Source organism: Solea solea, chromosome 7 (genome assembly GCF_958295425.1).
Source record: "Solea solea chromosome 7, fSolSol10.1, whole genome shotgun sequence".
Lineage (NCBI taxonomy): Eukaryota > Metazoa > Chordata > Actinopteri > Pleuronectiformes > Soleidae > Solea > Solea solea.
In genome coordinates, this window is record NC_081140.1 from 27,191,073 (window position 1) to 27,212,440 (window position 21,368).

A 21,368-nucleotide genomic window follows, 5' to 3' on the forward strand; every position below is an offset into this window, starting at 1 on the left:
AAGACCATTTGTATTCCTGCAGTCAGCCCATTTCTTTCCCTCTGCTTGTTGCAGTTATGTGAAGACCAAAGAGTGTTTCTGAGCAAAGATTTCTGTGGAAACTGTTGCCATGCAACAGCACAATACTGCGCTCATACCGAGTAGTAACTTCACTGTATGACTGCTCCACCCCCCCAGGCTTCCACTGCCCAAATTCTATTCTCTTCGACTGAAATGAATAGTACGGTCTTTCTGTCTGGGCTGTGACTGTGGTGTCGTTGTTTCGTGGATGGGCAGAGGAAATATTGCCTCAGCGTCTGGTGGTTCCACACCCAGACTCTCTTTGTTTCCACGTCCACATCCAGCTCCACGCTGACCCTCAGATCTCACTGTTAATCCTGCATCTCTTCCAGCATACCACGTTTTACAGCTTTAACCTCAGCTGGCTCCACGTCACTGTCCACCCTACACTGCACCCCACCCCCCACTGCACCCTTCTCTGTGCCTGTGATTCACCACAACTGACCCCCACTGGCCCCATGTCAGCTGAAATGTACACCTCCTTCTTCTACAGGCTGCACGGTGTACAAAGGTTTTTCTCATTCTCCTTCTTCTTTTTATTCTTTCCTAGTAATCCCACCTTTGCCCACATACAGTACATAATGAGTCAGACTTCACACAGATGGACCCACGACACACACACGTTTATGGTAAAATAATATGATGAGAAGCAGAAATACGGACTGGCCTGGAAAGATATTCATTCACCTTCTAATACAGATGCAGCTAAATTTAGCACATTAGCTGTTTCACTGTGTGAGGCTTTCGTGCTGTAGACACCCACCCAACCCCCCCGGTCAGTGCTGTCAGAGGGGGTCACACAAAGATCTGTGGAGGATCCTCTGATAGGTCACGTACACAAAAGACCGTCTGTGAAAAAAATGTCTTATGGCACTTTTCCATGAGACAGTTGTAACTATGTGACTTCATAGCACTGCCTCAATGTGGGCGGAGTCGTCGTAGCACAAACGCGCATAATTCAGCTGCCAAAATGGCAGCTAAAAGCTAAATTCTTTATCTGTGAATCACAAGATAAGTGACATATTTATGAGTAAAGAATGAATATTCACTCACAGGTATCTAAACAGTCAAGATAAATGAAAGAACAGAAGGTGGTGTTGAGAGCTTCAGCCTGAAGGAGAGACTTTTATGTCTGATTCTAAATATCCTGTAATGTTTTGGGACAATTGCTCCCTTAAAAATAGTCCTTTAAAACCTTCAGCTCAACACTGTGGCTTTTACATAAATAATACAAAAGTCTGAATGTTAGTGTGAATAATTCATTTTGCAGCAGTTATGCAGAACTGCTGTCTTTGAGGCCGGAAAGAGTCAGCAGTGCCTTTATATGTGTCATGATTTAAAGACATACTATTTAACATTTATGTATTAAAATAGCTAAAAACGACATGATTAGCATGATGTATGTTTGCTGAGTCATGCACTTGCATTAGCCAGAACATTTATGTGCAATACTCTTCTGATCCATAAAAATCTATATTTCTATGCAAGGTAACAGACTGGACAACAGTAGCTCAGTAGTAGAGTGAGTCAGTCATCTTTCGTGTGGGCTCAACTCCCGGCCCACTAGTCTACATGAAGAAGTGTCCCAAAGCAAGACAGTTAACCCTGAGCGTGTAAATGGGTATGTGATCGACAAATGTGTTGGGTGAAGCAGCTTTCAGTGAACATCAAGACGAGAAAAGTCTTTAGAGAAAAAATCTCTGACAGAACCAGACTCAAAGGTGTGCAGCATCGGCCAAGACAGGTTACAGTGAAAGGAAAAATAGGGGACAGAGGAGAGGTGGGGGACAGGAAGGGGGGAGAGAAAGGACAAGAGGGAGGTGAGGTAGAGACAGAAGAGAGATACCAGGAGCAGAAATACAACAATTGTATCAAGTTCAAATTTCAGTAAAATAATCAGTGATGATAATAACAATAGCCTCGAAACTGGATCTGGATCCTGCAACCTGCAAGATGAGGACAGAGTGAGAGAGAGGACAGGAATGAAAGACACAAACTAGGGAGAGAAAGAACAAGGTTAAAGACATTAAAAAAAAGTTTATTCATACCCTGTTCTGCTTGGTGGAAATGAGTCCTCGCAGTTTGTATTTAAAAGTTACGTATTACGGCTTTAAAGCTGTGATGGAGGGAAAAAAAACATACCTGAAAGAGTGTAAATCACAGTGACTCATTCGCGTTACCTGTGTAATTCCATGTCATGTGTTTGCTCAGCTGGGGTAAAACTGATGAATCACACTCTGTGATGTGAAGATATGAAGTGAGGACGTCCTCACACAGAGGCAGAGAGAGAGAGAGGGGCTGTCACATTGATGTCTCTGGTCTACTCACTGTCTACTCACAGGCTGCAGGGAGAGAGGCCTATTTATAGATCTGTCTCCACATCAGTTCCCACTTTCTTTCCATCCCTTTCTTCCTCCCCACTTCCCTCCATCCATCCCTCTAATGGGTTGATATTTCTGGAGCTGTGCAGCTATTATCTTCTGAGCATCTTTGAGGTGCAGATGACGTTAAGTTTGAATTTAGACTTTGCACAAGCTGACACGTCTGTCTGCTCTAACGGTGTCTGTGCTGAAATGTCATCTCATCACGTTGGCGTGGTCTCAGCTTTGAAGAATCTCGGTTGAATTATGCTTAAAATCTGAGTTTTTACCTTTGATGGGTCAGACTCCAGACCTACAGACTCCATCGATCTTCATGCATCATGTCTTGAAATCAGACAAACCTCAGGCTCTTTGTTCTTTTGTTTGCCGTCATCCAGTTGCCATTTTGTGATCCATCCATCCATTTTCTAACACTTTGTCCTCCACGTGAGGTTCGCGGGGGGGAGCTGCAGCCAATCCCAGCTGACATCAGGTGAAAGGGGGGTACAACTTGGACAGATCTCCAGTCAATCACAGGGCCATTACACAGAGATGAACAACCATTCACTGTCACATTAACACCAAAAAAAATTTTGGAAGGTGGAAAGAAACGGGAGAACCTGGAGAAAATAGGCGCCTTTCCCTAGATACCAAGGCGACCAGATACACTATCTATCAGACCTGGCACGCTGCTCACCAGAATCTGCGATGATGCTTCACTTTGCAGATGTCAGGCATTGTCTCAGTTCTACTCGGATCTGAGTTGTCTTCAATAAAATCATTCAACTTAACTCATCACTTACTCCAGAGGTTCAATGAGAACAAACAAAAGACCCTCAGCTGAACCAAGATCTGCGCTTCTTGCTGTGCATCAACAATGCTAGACACTGCATCTCCTAGTGTCCCATCTTGTAATCCAACCATCCACTCTAGTGAGTCCTGGCTCTTCCCTGGGGCCTCCTCTCAGTGGGATGTGCCCAGAACACCTCACCAGAGAGGCGTCCAGGAGGCATCCTAACCAGGTGCCCAAGCCACCTCGTCTGGCTCCTCTCGATGGATGCCGGATGACCGAGCTTCTCACCCTATCTCCCTAAAGGGAGGGCCTAAAGAACCTGCAGAGAAAACCCATTTTGGCCGCTTATATCCACAATCTCGTTCTTTCAGTCACTACCCATTTTGTAATCCACAGCTCCAAAAGTAGCCACAGCAGCCTGTTTTTATAATTAAAACAAATTAATCTTTTATTTGGTTCCCACATGGCACAAAGATTAAATGTTTTTGGGCCTTGATGGTAGCTGGGGAGCAACCGGATGGCAGGAGGTGTGGTCGACCCGTCAAATCTGAAATGACGACCACGCCTCCGTAACATCAGTTGATAAGGTGGAAAGTGGAAGATACACGCCAAAACTGGCTAACAAGGTAAAGGAAAACTTTTAAACCATGTTACATTTACATTGCCACCATATTCGTAATACGAAATCTACAGTTATGTCTATTATAAGAGATCGCAATTTCTTGAAAATGTGCAAAAAAAATTGGCGTGTCATCAGTGGATAGATTCTTACCATAATTGAATAGGTACATATACTTGTAGACAAAGTGTTTAACAGTAGGACAAAATTTATGACGTCATCAGTGGGAAGATTCTTAGCAAAATTTAGTGGCGACATACTTGTGTGATCAAGAACCCTTAAAAAAAAGAAAAAAATTGTAGCCAGGAAGTTCTTAATGTGCAAAACGTCAAGTTTATCCAATAATCTGAAAACGTACAAGCAGTATTTCACTCTATTTTTACTTTATTTTTCCCCTTCAGTGAACTCGTATTCCTCAACCTGACCTAAAACAGAGAGAGGAGTTTAAAGAGCTCATGAAAATCTGGCTCCCAGAGTCGATTTGTGATCATTTCTTTGTTGGTGAAAGTGTCGCCATGGCAACCGGACGAGGAAATCGATGCAGCGATGTGGAGGGTGTTCACCTGCAGATGACATAACGACGGCTCCACGATCACTTGTTCATCATCATCACAGGTAGGGGAGGAGGGGAAAAAATGTGATGAAAGTGATTAAACACAGCAGCGACTGTGTATTTGTGACCTGAACACGTGTACTTTTCGATTTAATTTTATGTTAATTTGACACTAAAAAAGGTGCTTGTAGGAGTTTGTAGCTATACTGCGAATTTGGCTGCCAGAGAGTGTAATATCATTAAAATGTATCAATAAATACATGCAAACGTGCCTGAAATTGTAGCAACGCATTAAAACACAAGCAGGGAGGGAAGACAGATTGGTGCTGAATCCCCTTATGTAAACATATACTATATATATATATATATACACACATATAATACACCTATAAATACACACACCGATACACACACACACACGCATATACAGTATATACACATACAAACATATGAAAATATTATATTATATACAGTATGTATATATATATATACAGTATAAATATATATGTATATATATATATATATACACATATATATATATATATATATGCTGACATATAAGATGCAATAGGTGTGTGAGCAGTGCAGTGAGGAGCTGGGCTCATGGTGGATACTTATTATAGCCCTAGTAACAGGGAGAGGATTGGTGGATGTGGAGCGAGTGCCCGCCTGTGATTGGCTGGCAGGGGACGAGTGTTCAAAGCACAGGATTTCATCTCATGAAAGGTTCAGTGCAGCAGGAGCTGCAGCAAGGAGCTGCAGTCTGAGGGCGGATGATCCAGCAGCTTTGGTGCCTTCTGCTGCTTATCAATCAGTCTGAACGAGGGCTCCATTCCTGCTCATCTGAGCCTCACGTATATACTGCACATATGTGCGTTGTTATTTACACCCCCAACACACGGAGACCTGCGCTCTCCGTCCTGGGTTATTGTTTTATGGAAGCTATGGTAGTTTGTGCCGTCATAAAAATCTGTTTTCTCACATCCTCTCATCTGTGGTCTAATTTAATTAATGATTAGCAACGCGGCCTTTAAACGAGCCAACCGTCAGTGTCTCTGCACAGCAGCTTTAACACACAGACACACACACACAAGCACAGCCTCCATCTCATATGTTCACCCACAGACACACACATGCAGTAGTGCAGGCTTTTACTGTACCGTGCAGACATTCCCAACCTGATATGGATGTGAACAGTCACACACACAGGTTTGTGCAGCTAGACTAAACTTCCATTAGCCTACTAATTCTACTAATACTAGCCTCATTGGGGCCAGGTTTTGGTCTCCATGTGGTCTTCACAAGTTCAGTGTTTATGCCTCAAAATAGGTCCTAAAAAGCCATCTAATGAGGACACTCCGATTTAATGCTTTTAACCCTGTCTTTAACCATCAGAACTAAAATGTCTGATCATAACCCTAAACCTAATTCTAAGCCTGACCCTAAAACCAGGTCGTAACCTAAAAACTTTAGGATGTAACTGAAAGTGAGGAGCAGACAACGTGTCCTCACATTCACAAAATGTCCTACATGTGAACCACAAAGGATCACATAAGGTCACGTTGGCTGTAAAACTCCACGCAGCCATTAACTTAAGAAGAGTAAGCCGCTGTGTTTCTGCTCCGTCTGTCGTTGAATGCCTGCGTTGCGTGAGTGAAAAAGAAAATGTAGAATTACTACAAATATCAACAAATAACCTTTAATTAGCAAGAAAGAAAAAACCCTCCTCAAACCATCATATACATGTTGTACGCTAAAGTTTCCAGCAGGTCACCTCTTCCCGGATCTGATCTAATCTAATCCTCAGTGCTTTTACTAGAAATTAAATAATGAAAAATAATAAAACACAAACCACAGAGCACAAAATAATAATAATAATGATAATAATAACAATAATAATAATTAAAACAAATACAATGAGTGAAAGTCTCCTGATTTTTGCAATTAAAAACAAACAAATAATTAAAAAAAAAGAAAGAAAGCAAACGAGAGAAACATTAATTTTTTTTCAAACACTTTAAAACGTCACTTAAAACATTGACATTTATTCGCTTTGTGTTTGCGCAGTTTGGCGTGTTTTGTTTTTTACGCTTTCATGCAGTTGTTGCCTTGAAAAGGCTACGTTAGAATAAATCAAAGCAAAGCCGTGACTTGTGAGATATGAGCTCACAGACGCTGAGTCATGATGGCGACATCATTGGCATGTGTGTGTGTGTGTGTGTGTGTGTGTGACCTTAAATCTTTCTGTTATCTTTTTAAAAAAAAAATAAACGGCATGAATATATTTATGTTATAGTCATGATACTCTTAAACGTAGCAGCGTTGTGGAGATAAATCCCTCCTGTGCAGCTGAAGCAGCTTTTCCCGGGTTCTCCTCCTCAATAATAATCAATTTCTAGTGAACCCCCTCCCCCCATTGTGTTTTAGTGTTTAATATTTTAATATTCATATATATCTACAGTTTGTCACTTAACTTAAAAAATACTGGCACACAAAAAATAAAGCACAAACTGTGAATTAAGAAAACCAAATAAATTGACAATTATGGATGACGATACAACAATACACTAGACCACCACCACGTAAAATGGCGCATGAATAATTTAGTCATATTCTTTTTTATTATTATTATCATAGCTATTAATTCGGTTTCTTGTGCAACTGCTACATAATGACTCACATTCAAGATATATATATTTTTTTTTCTTTGTAACTCAGGAACAGCTAAAAGGTATAAAAACAAAAAAACTATGGTCCATGTCTGTGAATCATAACAGCCCGGGAAAATGTCAGGAAAATATAGCATCATCATCATCATACGTCATTGTGACAAACACCAGCTGTAAGATGAAGTGAGCACTGGTGGGCTTTTATTTATTTCCCTTTACTTTTTTTTCTTCTTCTTTCATTAACAAATTAAATACACATATTTATTTGCATGTCACTATAGCAGCGCCCATTTTACAGCTCAATGTTTACGATCATCACCATTTTGGTATAGCAAATCCAAAACAAAAGAGAAAAAAAAGAAGAAGAAACCCCCATATAATAACAAAACGAAAATAAATTAGAAATGTTTTTTTCTCAATCATATGAATACGTATTAACACCCACAGTATAAGTTAATAATAAAGTCAAGCTACTTGTATATAAATACATCACCAGGCATGCACAATATTGAATCGTCGATATTATTATTGTTGTCATCATCATCATCATCAACTTACACTGAAGAAACAGTATAGTAGGCAAGTGCATTGAATAAACAAACACAGAAGTAAACCACAAACTCAGAAGCTGCTGCTTTTATTTGTATTTTCTTTTTTTTTTTTTGTCGTCGTCATTTTTGTTTTATATATCTTATATATCGTTTTGTAAGTCTCTCTCTCTCCCTGCCCGTTAATAATCATCACCTCCAAAAGAATCTATGGTTCCAGTGACAAAACAAGACTAATCTGTGAGAAAGCCAAATTCACTTTAGACACAAACGAAATGTACCCTTTAATTTTTTTAATTTTAGTTTTTTTTTGGTTGTCATTTTTGGGGTTTAAGGATGGAAACATCCGTCATCTTTCTCGTACTGTCTACCGTCTACGGCTGGAACCAATGCAAACTAGTTTGGTGAGACATTCCCATTCAAGCCTTTTCTCTCTCTCTCTGTCTCTTTCGAGCGACTTCAAATGCATCTCCTATCACGCAAAAAAACCCTACCTAAGCAGCTTATCTTGACAGAACAAGACCAGTTCCTATGCCAATGCGAGGCCGCCTGCCATTCCAATCCAACAACAACCACTTTCAGGCTCGATTGACTGACACTTCAGTGGTTTTTTTTGGCAAATGTCAAAGAGAAAATCAAGAAGACGGAGGCCCCCCTTTCAACCGTATATATATTTCTATATATATGTATTTAAACTAAGATTTAACCTCCACTCTCTCCTCTCTTTTGATTCTTTTCTTTTAACACATGGAAAAATAAAGAACTGCTGCTTGCGGTAGTATCATCGGCAAAAGCGGCTGCCAAAAGTCCACCGGCCCCTTCTCATATTTTCTTTTGGGCGAGGCGTGGGTTTCTCTTTTAATTGTTGCCCTCCCCGCCCTCGTCATCCTGCTGGTCACTTGTCCACAGTGTTAAGTTGTCTCGAAGCAGCTGCATGATGAGAGTGGAGTCTTTGTAGGAGTCCTCGTTCAGGGTGTCCAGCTCAGCGATGGCGTCATCGAAGGCGGTCTTGGCCAGGTGACAGGCCTGCTCCGGCGCGTTCTGGATCTCGTAGTAAAACACAGAGTAGTTGAGAGCCAGGCCCAGGCGGATGGGGTGCGTGGGCTGCATGTGCTCCTTGCTGATTTCATGGGCCTCGTTGTAGGCCTTCTCCGACGACTCCACCACCGTGGTTCTCTTCTCGCCCGTGGCCACCTCGGCCAGGTACCGGTAGTAGTCGCCCTTCATCTTCAGGTAGAAGACCTTGCTCTCGTGCTGCGTCTCGCTGCAGTTCTTGATCAGGAAGTTGTCCAGGAGGTTGAGCACATCCTGGCACACGGCCTCCAGCTCCTTCTCAATCTTCTCCCTGTAGGCCCTGACCATCTCAATCTTCTTCTCGTTGCCGTCGGTCGAGGTCTTCTGCTCGATGCTGGAGATCACCCTCCAGGAGGAGCGGCGGGCACCCACCACATTCTTGTACGCCACAGACAGGAGGTTCCTCTCCTCGTTGGACAGAGCCTCGTTCAGCTCCGTTACCTGAAGGGAGAAGAAGAACAGGGAAATGGAAGAAAGAAGAAATTAAGCTTATAAGCTGGGAGTGAAGGCACCAGAAATCGGAGAAGATCTCTATTACGAGACTTTGAGTAAAACCAAGCAATTCTTTTGTATCTCCATGTGTCGCCGGGTGTTCACCAAGTGCCAGCCAGTCTTGACGTCACCAATAAGAATCTCAGTTCCTGTTACGAAGCCTGGAACAATACTAGCTGTCAATCACACTCATATGTGTCAAGTATTATAATAGTATATGTATTATCTAGTTTACTGACGTTGTAAACGAAATGAGAAGTAGAAGCTCATCTTCTGCAGTCGCCCTCATCTGGAAAACCAGAAAACTGGAAGACTATGTCCATATTTTTTTACACACGTCTATGGTGTTTACAGACTGTAACATCAAGGAAAATGATGAATCGGTAATAATAATGAGGATAATCATTAGCTGCATTAGTTTTCCTTTCTTCTTGCACGAAACAAAACCTGGAGTCACAACCAGTAACCGGCCGTCCACGGTAACGGGAGGAGGAGAAGAGCAATATTTCACTCGTCATGTAGAAAGAAATTCTCAGTTTCCATGGCAATCCGTTCATTTAGTGCACCAGAGGCTGCGGCGGTCACGTGGTCGGCTAATGCTAGTTAGTGAGAAATGATATTCAAGATAGTCGGCAGCAGCAGCAGCAGCGGAGGAGGGAGGGAGGGAGTTAAAGGAGTGTTGGAGGTGGCTAAAATGTTCCCACATGCACTCGGGGTGGCCAGCTGCACTGTAAATGAAAACCATCACTGCACAGGCGGTTCACGTGTCCCTGTGACCTTCTCTCCGGCTGAAGCTGACCTTTTTACCTGTCCAATAAATACACCACAACATGACATTGTCGGATTGTTAAATTTAGACTCTTTGACGGATTAGAGCGACCGTCGGGAAGGCGCCGCAATGCCTCAATTAAAGGAACAACAGCACGGGGGGATAATGATGTTAAAAAAATAAATAAATATACGGCGTCATAATCTTGTGTGTGTTTTTGACAGCACAAAGATGGCTGACGAGGTCACACAGCTGAGCGGAAGCAGAGCACGTTTTTTTAAAAGCCCAAAACCCAAAAACATTGACATTGATTCTTTGGTCTTTTGGGACCTGGCACTAATACAAGGCAAAAAGGTCAACTGTGGCTCAATGAATCCATTTTTTTTGGTTGCTTGCTGTTGGTTCTTCGGCCAAAAGAGCTGCACATTAGAAAAAGTGAAACTTTAATTCATAAATATGTATAGATTTTATGAGATATATATATATATAATATATATATGTACACACATGAAGGCAATGGACGGCTTAAATGAGGAAGGGAATCCCTCTGATAGGAAAGTTTGAGTACACACCCCTGCAAAAAACAAAAGGGAAAGAAAAGGGGGAGGAGGGGTGGGGGGATTTTGGACCGCACTGACATGGCAGATTGTTTCAAGCGAAAGGAATCCCTTCCCATACACACACACACACCTCCTGCAACCAGAAACCCCCGCATGACAAACGACCTCGGAGGGACTCGCTCCTTCTCTCCTGAGGAACACACACTAAAGGCTAAATGTAAATTCATGTAAAGCCATGATTTTCCTCATCTCCACGACGTGTGAGCTCATGCAGGCTACCGAGCACAGATTCCCAGGATGCTGGTGTGACACAGCACTTTTTTTCACCACTGGTGAATCCACTTCCCAGAAGACGGGGAGGGAGTGAGTGAGGGTCAGGGGAGGGAAAAAAAGCAGACAAAGGCTTCAAAAGTGGCTGAAAAAGCTGAGAAATCTCCTGTGACGCCATGTTTGCATCATGTACTAGACAACTTAATCAGACTCGAGCACAAAGATTTTACATACAATGCAAACCCGATGTGGCGAAATGGAGCAACGTTGAGGACACAGGAGCCTCCTGCCTGCCTGCGTTCAAACACAGACTCACTGCAATATGACAAAGAATATTCTAGACTGTGTGTGAGAGAGAGAGAGAAGGAGAGAGGGAGAGAGATTCTACTGCCTCCTATGTGTGTTTGGAGGAAGGAGCAGTTTTATTATTGTTATTTTAACCGTTTTCAGTTGGTTGGTTGATTGTGCATCAAAAAATGGCTGGTGCATACTGCAGGAGGGGAGGAAAAGTAGGCAGATTGTTTGATGGATTTGAATTAATGTGACAAAGAGAGGAGGAGGAGGACTCAGCAGCTGCTGCTGCAGATAGGCTTTTCCCCCCCAGTAGCCCACCTCACATGGCACATCCCAGCAGCACAAGATCTTGCGAAAAGTGGTGTAAAGGGAGGGAAGGAGGGGAGGTGGCACCATAAAGAAAGGGAGGGGGTAGGAGCGAGCAAAATACAATAGAAGCAGAGCCTTTACATGAAGAGCCTCCTGATTAAGTGAGGAATCAAACTCGGGGCCCTGTACGCGAGGACAAAAAGGCACCGCCCCAAAACTGACACAGAATAACTCGATAACTCTAGAAATAAATAAATGAATGAATGAATACATTTTACGAAAATGAAGCTGGAATCAAATTACAAAACACATGGATTCATTAAAGACTTCACCGCGACGTTTCGCTTCAAGTGCGGCACGAATAAGCAGCGCCGCCTCCCACATTTAGTAGTAATGGAGAATTACGCGCGGTGCGCTTTTACGCACGGGTGGTGGTGGTTGTGAGGGGGGGAGGTAGGGAGGTAGGGGAGAGTTAGAAAGAACAGCGACAGTGAAAGACGCAGCACACACACACACACATACACACGCGCGTTCTGCTCCAACTTACCGACTTCATAGCTGCCGCCATGTCGTCGTACCTCTCCGCCTGCTCAGCCAGCCTGGCTTTCTGCACCAGCTGCTCGCGGTCTACCATGATTTTTGGATGAGGAGGAGGTTTTTTTGGGGAGGGGTGGGGGGTGGTGGTGGTTTTTTCTTCACCTCTCCCGAGCTGATTCTACTAAAAAAATTTTTTTTTTTTAAATGTATTTTCTTTTTTTAGTGGATGAAAATATTGATAGGATTCAATCGCAGTGCAGTGAAATGCTATAACGCGAGCCTCACGATGCAGCTGTTCCCTGCTGTCTGTCTGTGCTCCGTGTAGACGGGACACCCTCTCTCTCTCTCTCTCTCTCTCCCTCCCTCCTCACACACTCTCCCTCTCTCTCCGTGTCTCTCTCCCTCTTCTTCTCGGCTACGTCATCTCTCAGAAAGGTGGGAGTCTGTGTCAGTGATGTAACTCTCTCTCCATACATGGGAAGCAGAGAGAGACCCAGGCTGAGGCTACAGGGCCGGATCCATGGCCTCAGTCAGGCCCAAAGGTCTCCTGGGAATAGTTGTTCGTTTTTTTAGGAAGCAATGGTGCGCGTTCCACTTGTACACATATATATATATATATATATATATATGTATGTATGTATGTATGTACACACATACAAATGTATATATGTATATATATATATATGTGTATATATACATATATATGTATGTATATATATACATATATATATACAAAGATACATATATATACACACACACACAAGCAGACATTAAAAATGCTGCTATGGTCAAATAAAACATGCTAAATAAATATAACAGAAGGGAAATTATATATATATATATATACACACATATACAGTGTTGGGGAGTAAAGAATGTACATGTAACGTAATTTATTACAAAATTTAAATAATTGGAATCCGTTACATTACTGGGAGAAAATGTGTAATTTAATTACAGTACTTTTGGAAATTCCATGATTACAATTTCAGTTACATTTTAAAAATCAATCGGATTTATCAAATACTTTTTTTCATATCAATGTCCTCCTTCTAAAGCCGACACCTGTGATTGGCTCTCTCAGCCGATGTCGAACTGGAGGACACATCTAAAGCTACGTAGCCTACTAGCCTATAGCTTTAACTGCACGCACTCACATACAATAACATGGGGAAGAAGTGCCAACCTTCTGTGACAAGGTCAGCTTTAGTTTCATATCATTTCTGATGCAAGAACAGTGTACAATGAAGTAAGATGTAGCCTAACCATCAGTCTCAAAGATGATATAGTTTTTTTTCTTCCAAATATGACCTTGAAGCGCCACCTTGTGGTGCAATCTTTAATAGTTGATCTGGGATTTTGAAAATGTTAGACCAGGTTAGACTCATAATGTATGGTTTACTTTTGAACACATAAAAGAACATTGACCTTTGAACAGTTTCATCTTTATAATTTTGGTCTATTTTATAGAACATTAATGCCATCACTTATCTGGGTTGTCATAAGAAGTGCTGTTGTCTAAATTGTCTACATTTGTCATTAGGTGAACATGGTATCATGTTTTCCACATGCTGTACACATATAAAGCAACAAACACATTTTTTATTATTTATTTACATTTCATCATGTTTTGTTATCAGTTTATTATTTGTGTAAAGAACAGATATTTGGTTAATTCTAAAATAATGATACATGGTTTTAATCCACATATAAATTAAGAAAAGTAATCAAAATGTAATCAAATGTAATTAGTTATATTACTTTGAGAAAGTAATTGAAATAGTTATACTACTGTTACATTTTCAACAGGGTAACTTGTAATTGTAACCAACTACATTTCCAAAGTAATTTTCCCAACAATGCAATATATGGGTGTGTGAGTCTTGTAACAGTGCAGGCTACATTGAGTGCATGATTAGTAACACAATGCTCACAGCGACCTCTGCTGGACACAAATGGAAGTGAAAGCATACAAGGATAAGACGTTTTACTGTGACTGTGATCTCAGTCATTTATGAGGACCCATATCTTATCATATTTTAACTATTAATAATATGATTTCAGCCAATAAAAAAATAATGATAATAATAATAATAATAATACAAAAAAGTATTGGCATTCGTCAATTAATAATTATTATTTTAAACATTGAGCTGATTATTATTATTATTGTTATTATTTATTCAGGTTGCCATTCCAAAGTACTTGATTTATTTTAACTCACTTACTTACCAGGATTAACACATACACGATGTATTGGCAACTTTATTTTTCAAAATGTTTAAAGTAATATCAATAAAACCAACAGCTGTTCTTCTCTGGTGTTTTGGACCTCACAAAGATATAAATACAAGAACACACATACAGAGAGGGATTAGTTAAACCTTACTCTTCCTCCTCAGCAGCAGATTATCTCCTGATGACCTTATGACCTGCTCAAGGGTCAAGACAGGAAGTGTCGTCTTCCAGTGATGCGTAACTAGGTCAAGTCATGACGTGAGAAGAACAAGTCGAGTCAAAATTCAGTAGATTAAAATAATATTGCTGGTTTAACTCTGAACCAACGTTTACAGTTTTGTGTGTGTTAAATTCTGAGTATGAATTTGTCTAATTTAAATGTTTGACCCTGAGTAAATGTCAGATGTCACATGGGTCAAAGGTCACATTCACCTGTCCTCATCATTCATTCACCTGTCCACATCATACATTCACCTGTCATCATCATTCACCTGTCATCATCATTCACCTGTCCATATCATTCACCTGTCCACATCATTCACCTGTCCTCATCATTCATTCACCTGTCCACATCATTCACCTGTCCACATCACTCACCTGTCCACATCATTAATTCACCTGTCCTCATCATTCATTCATTCAACTGTCCCCATCATTCATTCACCTGTCCTTATCATTCATTCACCTGTCCTGTCCAGCTGCCTGTACATAGGTTTCCATTTTTTGTCCTGTTTTTGGACACTAAGACAAAGATTCACATTCACCTGTCATCATCATTCACCTGTCCACATCATTCACCTGTCATCATCATTCACCTGTCCACATCATTCACCTGTCCTCATCATTCATTCACCTGTCCACATCATTCACCTGTCCTCATCATCACTCACCTGTCCACATCATTAATTCACCTTTCCTCATCATTCATTCACCTGTCCACATCATTCATTCACCTGTCCTTATCATTCATTCACCTGTCCTGTCCAGCTGCCTGTACATAGGTTTCCATTTTTTGTCCGGTTTTTGGACATTGAGACAAAGATTAAAATGTTATTTCAAATATGTTTTCTACTGTTCCACATTTCAAATTTAACACGCAATAAAACTTTTTCTTTTCTGTGATTTTAAATTGTTAACATACCATTTTAATGCAGTAAATTTTAAATAACTGCCAGATATTGAAAGTCATTCTGGAAAAATGGGCAAAAAGCACTGACTTACAGGACATTTTCTGGTCCTTTTATGGTTTAAATAAGCAAAAAAAATTGATGTCCAGACCTAGGTGTTAAAGGGTTAAGACGGACCTGATAATGTAATAACCTCCCATTAATGTAACAACTAATATAGATTATAGCAATGTCAGGAAATTATTACATTACCAGAGTCTACATGGCAAGTGAGCTGCGTAACAGGATGACTCAGCATTTCTTTGTTTTCTCTGGCGACTTTAACCATGTTCTATCAGTTAGTTTGCATGTAGAGGCTCTGAGTGCCTCATGCTGAGCTGAACCAATCAACTCATCCACTTCAGTCAAAGAGGATTACCGCTCCTCCCTTTGCTTAGCTTAGTTACCTCAAATTAGGATAAGGATAAGGAGAGGTCCTGCCTGTGTCTGCGGCAGCCGTGTGTCCGTGGATGCTCACTCTGCTGTAAATGGAGCCGAGGCTGGAGCTGGATGTGTTGATTTACCCAGACGAAGTGAGGCTCGCTTCTCCTGAGGATCTCAGGGAGTGGGAGCTGGAGACGGCGAGCCAGGTATCCATTCCATGCACATTGCGACTCTTTGTGGCCCTTTACCCGTACAACCCTGCAGCCATGTCCCCCAACCATGAGACGGCTGCAGAGGAGCTTCCCTTTGTACCAGGACAGATAATCAAGGTAAGATCCATGTGATGTCATAAAACATTAGAGTTAGAGTTTATGTAACTTTAGCGCCCAAACTCCAACTGGTGTGAAGACCCTACTCCAGAGGTAAAAAAGAGTACTGAAATATTCTACTCAAGTAAAAGTACCACTATTTTTGATACATTTTTACTCCAGTACTGGAGTAAAAATGTACTCAGGTTAAAGTAAAAAAAGTAGCTTGTTTAAAATGTACTGTAAACACAATGTATCAGTCAACATGGGTCACATTCAGCTGTCCACATCATTCGCCTGCCCTCATCATTCACCTGTCCTCATCATTTACCAGTTTTCTTCACTCACCTGTCCTCATCATTCATTCCCCTGTCCTCATCATCATTCACCTGTCCTCATCTTTCATCCACCTGCCCTCATCATCATTCACCTGTCCTCATCAGTCACTCACCTGTCCTTATCATTCATTCACCTGTGATGGTGCGTGATTTCTGGTGCATGATTTATTTATTTTATTTATTTATTCAGGCCATTTAGTAACAGATGTGATTTTAAAAAGTAGTACTTTCCACCGCTGCCCAACTCTATTGGTGGTTTTTCTATCATACCGTTCTAGCACTACTCAGCTCTGCTCTACGCTACTCGGTTTGGTATCAGTCACATTGTTTTCCATTTCTTCACAGTACCTTCTCAACACGGGTGGGGTCGTCATAGAACGGCTGTGTGAAACTGCCGTGACATGGTTTTATACGCAACACACTAGTGACTGTCAAAGCAGTTGTTTTCGGTTAAACCCTCTCATGAGCCTGTATTCATTTTGACTTTATGGCTGTAGAATTATCAAAAAATGTTTTGCCTGCAGCTCTCTAAGGGCACTTTTTAGGGCCTTGCAGGACCTAAAAACTCACAAGATCACTTCAAAAGTTCTGATCCAACATGAGCTACGTGTATGACATAGGGCTGGGCGATATACCTGTAGTAAGAGTTATAGGGCTGAGAAAATAGGGTTTTATTGTTTTCCTGGGCTCTGCAAAGCGGAAAGGCACTTGCGTTTGCTGATGATGTCATCAGTAAACCTCACTCCTCTCACCACCATAGCGCCTCCTGGTGTGGGCACTAGTCCGGGCACATCCGGTTGTGTACATTTAACTGCAGCAGAAGAATAAATACTCACGTTGTAGCTGCTGAGATGCAGAGCATCCATCGTGCCAGAGGGGGAGCTGCGTATCTGAGAGCTGACCTGCTAATTACGTCACTTCCAGGTACCTGGCCAATCACAGGACAGTGGGAAAGCTCTTGTTGGCTGGCCAATCACAACACAGTCCACGTTCTGGGGGTGTGATTTTGGTCTGAAACAGCGCGCCTGACGAGAGCGTCAGTGAGGAGATATTTTGATCAGCTTGTTTTTGGTCCATATCGCCCAGCCCTAGTATGACACTTGGTAAAAGGTGTAATTTTGTGTTTTGGCCACACCCAACAAAAAGTCATCTACTTTGGATTGTGTCCATATTTTTCCGCCTTTTTCAGTGTTCAAATCTTAACCAATTCCTCCGAAACATTTGGCCAGATCCACTTCAAACTTGGTACACATTGTCCTAACCCATACCCCGTTTTACTTTGCAAAAATCATGACACTTCGTCAGGGTTGAGGGTCTGTAGGTGGCGTTGAAGTTTAAATACCCCTTTTGTTACCACCCTGTGGTCGTGACAGGATTTGGCATGCGTACTTCTCCTTACCGTAAATCTTAGACCGTTTGTGATATCTAATATTTCCTTATTATTTTATGTAGTTATTTCACACATGTACGGTAAATCCAGGAAAGATCACTTGAAAAGTGAGGAAAAGTTATAAGTGAAAACATGGTAGAAACCGAGAGGGGCTTATTTGAAAATATACACCCAGAATATAGAAACTAGTTTAATAAGAAAACTCATAACTTGTAACTTGTAAAATATTCGAGATATTTATTTGTCATTTGCACAGTACACTGAGCAATGGAATTCTTACTTTGTGACCATCCTTCACTCAAATAGAAACAAACATACAAATTTGACAAAGTGTGGCCTAAATAAATAAATTATGTACACCAGGTAGCTTATTTGTGCATCGCTGTCTCAATGGTAGCTATTTTGTGAAAATACCAACTTTTTATGCATTTGTCAGGTGTTTGGAGACAAAGATTCCGACGGTTTCTATCATGGTGAGTCTGGTGGTCTCTCAGGTTATGTGCCAAGTAACATGGTCACCGAGATCCCGGTGGACGATGAGCACATGAAACGTCTACTCATGCAGCAGGGATTCCTCCCTGTGGACAACACAGGTATAACAGCTCCTGCACGACACTGACAGAGCAACAGCTGTCTATTTTCTTTTTTCCATGTTTGGAACAAGTAAATGGAAAGTTGCGTCCAAAATTTTGACTGGTTGTGTATATACACATATATTTATATATTATGTAGAGTTTTTGTCAAAAAATTTCCTGAAAAGTAAAATTCTACACAGTCCACTAACCTGATTTTCTGTATTGTCAGTGATTACATGTGTGTGTTTCTGATTCACAGATTTTCCTTTCTCTCCAGATCTAAGCGACGTGTCCAGCATCTCTGACGATGTGGTTGTTCAACGAATGATCGCCTTATTTGATTATGATCCATGGGAAAGTTCACCCAACGTGGACAGTGACGTAAGCACTGAAATCATACATGACCCCGTATTAGCTAAAATAATGAAGTGATAAAAATTGTATAAATAATTATCAGATATTAGAAATTATCAGTCCTCATCATACAAACATTAATGAATTTTGCTAAGTTTTTAACCCATAACTTGCCAAGTTTTTGTCATGATAAATATGGATTTGAATGGGTCTCAATGAGGTCATTTTTGTCCATAGGTATGTTAGTGTGAGTATTTTAGTTAACGTTGCTTTGACTTTAATATTTCCTCTCCTCAGACTGAGCTCGGCTTTCATTCAGGAGACATCATTTATGTGCTGGGTGACATGGATCAAGATGGATTTTACTATGTGAGTCGCATCAGTTTACAGTTACAATGAATTGGTGAAATTCTTTGCACATCAACTTTACTTTCATGTAAATTTCAGGGGGATGTGCATGGACGACGAGGTTTGGTTCCTTCAAATTTCCTGCAGCCGCTGCCGTGGGATTAAAACACGTGGTGCTATAAAATGCCATGTCCCATACACACAAACACACACAGAAATCAGGTCATGATTTTAAAAAAATTGCTGAATTATCATTTTGTTTTGTTGTACACATGTGAACACACGACTACATTAGTGTCGCTCAGAATGACGGAAAGTCAAATTAATCAACAACATATTCTTACAATCTTTGTATAATTCATATATTGCAATGTTTTTGAGAATAATTCCTTAAAGTGACATAATGACTTTTTTTATCTAAATAAATTTTATTTTCAAATCAAATAATTATTGTGAAAATTCATTATAGTATAGATTTTGTTTATTTATAATATTATTATAGCTAAAAGTTGACCTGATGTCGATGGAAAATCAAATGTCAGTCATACAATACACTTACAGTAGTCATACAATCCTTGTCTAATTCATTTATTGTGATGTAAAAATCATTAAATAAGAAAATCCTAAACGATTGTTACATTTACATTATCGTAACAATTATCCGTTACATGGTATTGTTCCGGAAGATAATAATAGTCACACATCCCTTTTATTAATGATTTATTGCAGGTGTTTTTTGTTTAATTTAATTAAAATCTGACAATGACCCAAAAACTGTAATTAAATTTTGTATATACAATGTATTTAACATTTTGTACAAAATTACTACTTTAAATGCTATAACTGAACCCAATTATCAGTAATAGAGCTGATTATTTATTACTGATAATATAAAATTGGGTTCCACAAAGTGAAAACCTACAACATAGTCATGCAAAACCTTATATAATTGATTTATTGCTTTTTTCAAACATTACAAATTATTGAAAAAGAAAATCAAGAAAATGACCAGTGTTTTAGAAACCTATGCCTAAAATTCAGCATTGACAGTACAAGTATTCTCTTACACACATAAACATACATACTTTTAAAAAGAAACATAAATATAATGCTTATAATGATTATTTTAGCCTTAATGATATACTGTATAAATATAGTATGTCCCTGTTTGCCTTACACCTTGTTTATATGTTTTCTATAATTGGTAGTTGGCGGGAAATATTTTTAATTTTTGCGTTTTGATGAGTCCTTTCCATACATATTCAATATTTTTGCCCATAAATTGCCAAGTGATTTGAATCGTCCAATCGACTTTTTGGACAATCGTTTCAATGAGGACATTTTAGTCCGTAGGTGTGTTAGTGTGAGTATTTTAGTTAACGTTAAGTACATGAATGATGTAAAAACATGTAAATCAGAACTTGAATTTACCTGTGAATAAAATATCAATACATATAATACTTATTATTATTATTATTATTATTATTATTATTAATAATAATAATGATAATAATAATAATAATAATAATGATAATGATAATGATAATAATAATAATAATAATAATAATAACTACACAGACAGAGAAATAAATGCAGCAGTTGATAAAAGTCTTTGTCACGTTGTTCGGTCTCTTCTTTGACTCCCTCTGCAGCCAACAGTGCACTCATCCATAAAGTAGGAAACACTACACTGTGTAATGACGTTTAGTAGTGCTTTCTACTTTATGGGTGACAACACTGTATATCAGGAGTTCTCGGTTGCTCCACTGCAAACACTCCAGTCATGCTGGTTCACTGTTAAATAACCAAAACATTTACAAATCAACTTACTCGAAACACATTTTTATCACAGAGTCAAACAGGAAACAGTTGACACTCAGTTATGATGACATTTTAGGGTAAAGTTTACGTTTAAGTGCATTTTAAAGTGCATTTCACAGCGGATAAAATCAAGATTTGTTAACATTATTATGATAATTACTATTATTATTTTAAAAGCAGAGATTGTCAGATTTGACAGTCGTCTTACCAGCATCTCGAGTCCACACGAGAAAGAGAACCCAGAAGTGAACGTGATCTTTTTTATTAACCCCCGTCTGAGCCACGTGGTTTACACAGGAAACACACACACACACGCACACACGTAAGGAAGTGAACTCATGCACGTGTCTAAATTTTTTTTTTTTATTATTATTTTTTGTGAACTTGTCATACACAAGTGCTTTGACAGAGATCTAAAATAATATTACAGAAATAATTAATATAATAAAAACATTAAAAAGGCAGTACCATTTCAAAACAACAAAAGCTGAGAATGCAAAAACAGGTGGTTCATTCTCTGTCTCATAGTGAAAAACCAC

The 21,368-nt window shown here is 40.0% G+C and overlaps 2 protein-coding genes across 3 annotated transcripts; one reads left to right on the top strand and one right to left on the bottom strand.

Annotated features, from left to right (window-relative positions):
- Nucleotides 1–6,068: 6,068 nt before the first annotated feature.
- Nucleotides 6,069–12,256, bottom strand: ywhag2 (3-monooxygenase/tryptophan 5-monooxygenase activation protein, gamma polypeptide 2). Its single transcript, XM_058634601.1, has 2 exons — nucleotides 11,918–12,256; nucleotides 6,069–9,117 (listed from the first exon to the last, which is right to left on the bottom strand). Exons 1-2 carry the CDS (start codon nucleotides 12,002–12,004, stop codon nucleotides 8,461–8,463), a joined length of 744 nt encoding a protein of 247 aa, XP_058490584.1. The 5' UTR covers nucleotides 12,005–12,256; the 3' UTR covers nucleotides 6,069–8,460.
- A 3,489-nt stretch (nucleotides 12,257–15,745) lies between these two features.
- On the top strand, nucleotides 15,746–19,449 carry si:ch211-105f12.2 (RIMS-binding protein 2-like). 2 transcript variants are annotated; one of them, XM_058634502.1, is made up of 5 exons: nucleotides 15,746–16,024; nucleotides 18,168–18,324; nucleotides 18,566–18,687; nucleotides 18,958–19,029; nucleotides 19,108–19,449. In XM_058634502.1, exons 1-5 carry the CDS (start codon nucleotides 15,800–15,802, stop codon nucleotides 19,171–19,173), a joined length of 642 nt encoding a protein of 213 aa, XP_058490485.1. In that variant the 5' UTR covers nucleotides 15,746–15,799; the 3' UTR covers nucleotides 19,174–19,449. The 2 variants fall into 2 exon arrangements, with proteins under 2 accessions (XP_058490485.1, XP_058490486.1); XM_058634503.1 differs by having other exon boundaries at nucleotides 18,584–18,687.
- Nucleotides 19,450–21,368: the final 1,919 nt, after the last annotated feature.